This window comes from Littorina saxatilis, linkage group LG2 (assembly GCF_037325665.1).
Source record: "Littorina saxatilis isolate snail1 linkage group LG2, US_GU_Lsax_2.0, whole genome shotgun sequence".
NCBI classification, from domain to species: domain Eukaryota; kingdom Metazoa; phylum Mollusca; class Gastropoda; order Littorinimorpha; family Littorinidae; genus Littorina; species Littorina saxatilis.
In genome coordinates this window covers 89870049-89873109 of record NC_090246.1, presented here as the reverse complement: position 1 = coordinate 89873109, position 3061 = coordinate 89870049, and the positions used below count along the sequence as shown (strand labels likewise).

Sequence of the window (3061 nt, the reverse complement as noted above, 5' to 3'; positions counted from 1 at the left end):
ATTAATTAATGACTTCGGTCATTAAAAATCTGAAAATTGTAAAAAAATACTTTTTTTTATAAAACGATCCAAATTTACGTTCATCTTATTCTTCATCATTTCCTGATTCCAAAAACATATAAGTATGTTATATTTGGATTAAAAACAAGCTCTGAAAATTAAAAATATAAAAATGATGATCAAAATTACATTTTCGAAATCAATTTAAAAACACTTTCATCTTATTCCTTGTCGGTTCCTGATTCCAAAAACATATAGATATGATATGTTTGGATTAAAAACACGCTCAGAAAGTTAAAACGAAGAGAGGTACAGTAAAGCGTGCTATGAAGCACAGCGCAACCGCTACCGCGCCAAACAGGCTCGTCACTTTCACTGCCTTTTGCACTAGCGGCGGACTACGTTCAGTTTCATTCTGTGAGTTCCACAGCTTGACTAAATGTAGTATTTTCGCCTTACGCGACTTGTTTATCTGTTCATATCAATATTTTTTATAAACAAATAAATGGGTGGCTACTTTTGTGCAGAGCGGGATTTGTGTTGTTAAATTCATTGTGCAGATAGGAACAGGTGCCGTTTATGAAATACACCCAGCAACACATTCCCACGTCGCACACAAAGCAGCGAGGCTGCAGGTTGTCGGTATACGTGTCTAAGTTGAAGGATGCTCTTTTCTGACCAATCACACCAGACCACACCAGACCACACCAAACCAGACCACACCAGACCACACCAAACCACACCAGATCAGACCACACCACACCAGACCACACCAAACCAAACCACACCAAACCAGACCACACCACACCAAACCAAACCACACCAGACCAGACCAGACCACACCAGACCAGACCACACCACACCAGACCACACCAAACCAAACCACACCAGACCAGACCACACCAAACCAAACCACACCAGACCAGACCACACCAAACCAAACCATACCACACCACACCACACCACACCAAACCACACCAGACCAGACCACACCAAACCAAACCACACCACACCAGACCACACCAAACAAAACCACACCACACCAGACCAAACCAAACCAAACCACACCACACCAGACCACACCAAACCAAACCACACCACACCAGACCACACCAAACCAGACCACACCACACCAGACCACACCAACCCAGACCACACCAGACCAGACCACACCAAACCAAACCACACCAGACCAGACCACACCACACCAGACCACACCAAACCAAACCACACCAGACCAGACCACACCAAACCAAACCACACCAGACCAGACCACACCAAACCAGACTACATCAAACCAAACCACACCAGACCTGACCACACCACACCAGACCACACCAACCCAGACCACACCAGACCAGACCACATCAAACCAAACCACACCAGACCAGACCACACCAGGCCAGACTACACCAAACCAAACCACACCAGACCGGACCACACCAAACCAGACCACACCAGACCAGACCACACCAGACCTGACCACACCAAACCACACCAGACCACACCAAACCAAACCACACCAGACCACACCAGACCACACCACACCAAACCACACCAGACTAGACCACACCAGACCAGACCAGACCAGACCAAACCACACTAGACCAAACCAGACCACACCAAACCAAACCACACCAGACCACACCAGACCACACCACACCAAACCAAACCACACCACACCAGACCACATCAAACCAAACCACACCAGACCACACCAAACCAAACCACACCAGACCACACACACACTACGGTCATTGTGAAAAAATGCAGTGCGTTCAGTTTCATTCTGTGAGTTCTACAGCTTGACTAAATGTAGTAATTTCGCCTTTCGCGACTTGTTAGCTTTGTTGCAAAGTGGTTTAAAAACAAACTCGTTTGTTCAAGTGTTTGTTTGTGTCTTTGATTTACACAAAGCTACTCTCAGTACTTCAGAAAATAGAAATATCTTCAAGTATCTTTTTTTTAAATTCGCAAAATCCACAAAGCTGTTTTCCTCTGTGGTAAACTGCGGCGGTATCACCATGTCAACAGCCACTCAAACTGCATCAACAGTTGTCAAATCCGCTTTAAACTAAGCGCAGCTTGAAAAATATGTGTCTTGCCAATGTTCCACATTCGTGGGGGGTCTAAACAAAAGCATCAGTTCAAACTCGTTGGGCCTTTGGGTGGAGTGAAACCCGCCATTTAAGATACCCTTAAGTGCACGTACTCAGGGCCCATAAGTGCAAAAGCAATTGGGACATTGTAGGGGTAATAAACCCTCCCCGAGTGTTCAAGACTTTAAAAGGTAAAGGTAAAGGTATTCCCATAACCATCTGGTCGTAGGGGAGAGAGATGTTAGAGATCTCCACTTTTCTGGGGGCCAGCTTTTTATGAGGGCGGTGCCCATCTCCTCTCCCTCGCTGCCTTTGCCTTCCCCGGCCCTGAATAGGGTCAGGTACCCATTTCCAGCTGGGTGGACTGGAGAGCACTCGGAAAAATCGGGTATTTGTATTTGTCCCCGAGTGGGGGACGAACCACGACCTCCAGCGTGAGAGGCAAGCGCTCTAACCACTGCGCCACTAAGACTTTAAGGGATAGTGTAATACATAACTAAGACAAAAGTCCCTTAGATAGCTTCGGAACGCGGACGAAGAAGATCCGCTCTGCTCAGAAAGCAGTCAGGCTGTTAAGGCCAAAAAAAAAAATAGGTGTGGTTACGGTAACATAGCCAAAAAAAATAGGGTAGGTAGGTAGGCAATCACTTTTTTTTTCTAATGTGTACAAATTAAACCTACTTGACAGGGAAATAAGTGTGCGACTCGGGCGCTTTCGCTTTCATTTGGTTTTATTGCACTCGTTTTTTATTTTTTATTTTTTTATTTTGACAAATGTAATACAAAGTTATAGGATCGGCCCCTAAAAATAGGGTAGGTCGGGTTACCGTAACCACACCTATTTTTTTTTTTAGGCCTAATTGCTGGTATATGTCCAAGTGGGGGGGGGGGTGTAGGGGGGGGGGGGGGGTACTCCCACCCCTTGTGTTGGTAAATCTGTGTTGCTTTTCAAGACGGTTTAT

The 3061-nt window shown here is 45.6% G+C and overlaps 1 protein-coding gene across 1 annotated transcript; it reads left to right on the top strand.

Moving 5' to 3' along the window:
- The first annotated feature begins 664 nt into the window (after positions 1 to 664).
- Positions 665 to 1606, top strand: LOC138954733 (uncharacterized). Its single transcript, XM_070326510.1, has one exon. The coding sequence runs from the start codon at positions 665 to 667 to the stop codon at positions 1604 to 1606; it is 942 nt and encodes a 313-aa protein (XP_070182611.1).
- The last annotated feature ends 1455 nt before the right edge of the window (positions 1607 to 3061 follow it).

Bases quoted from the DNA above. Each gene is read 5' to 3' on its own strand.
- LOC138954733 (XM_070326510.1), top strand. From the start codon at position 665: ATGCTCTTTTCTGACCAATCACACCAGACCACACCAGACCACACCAAA.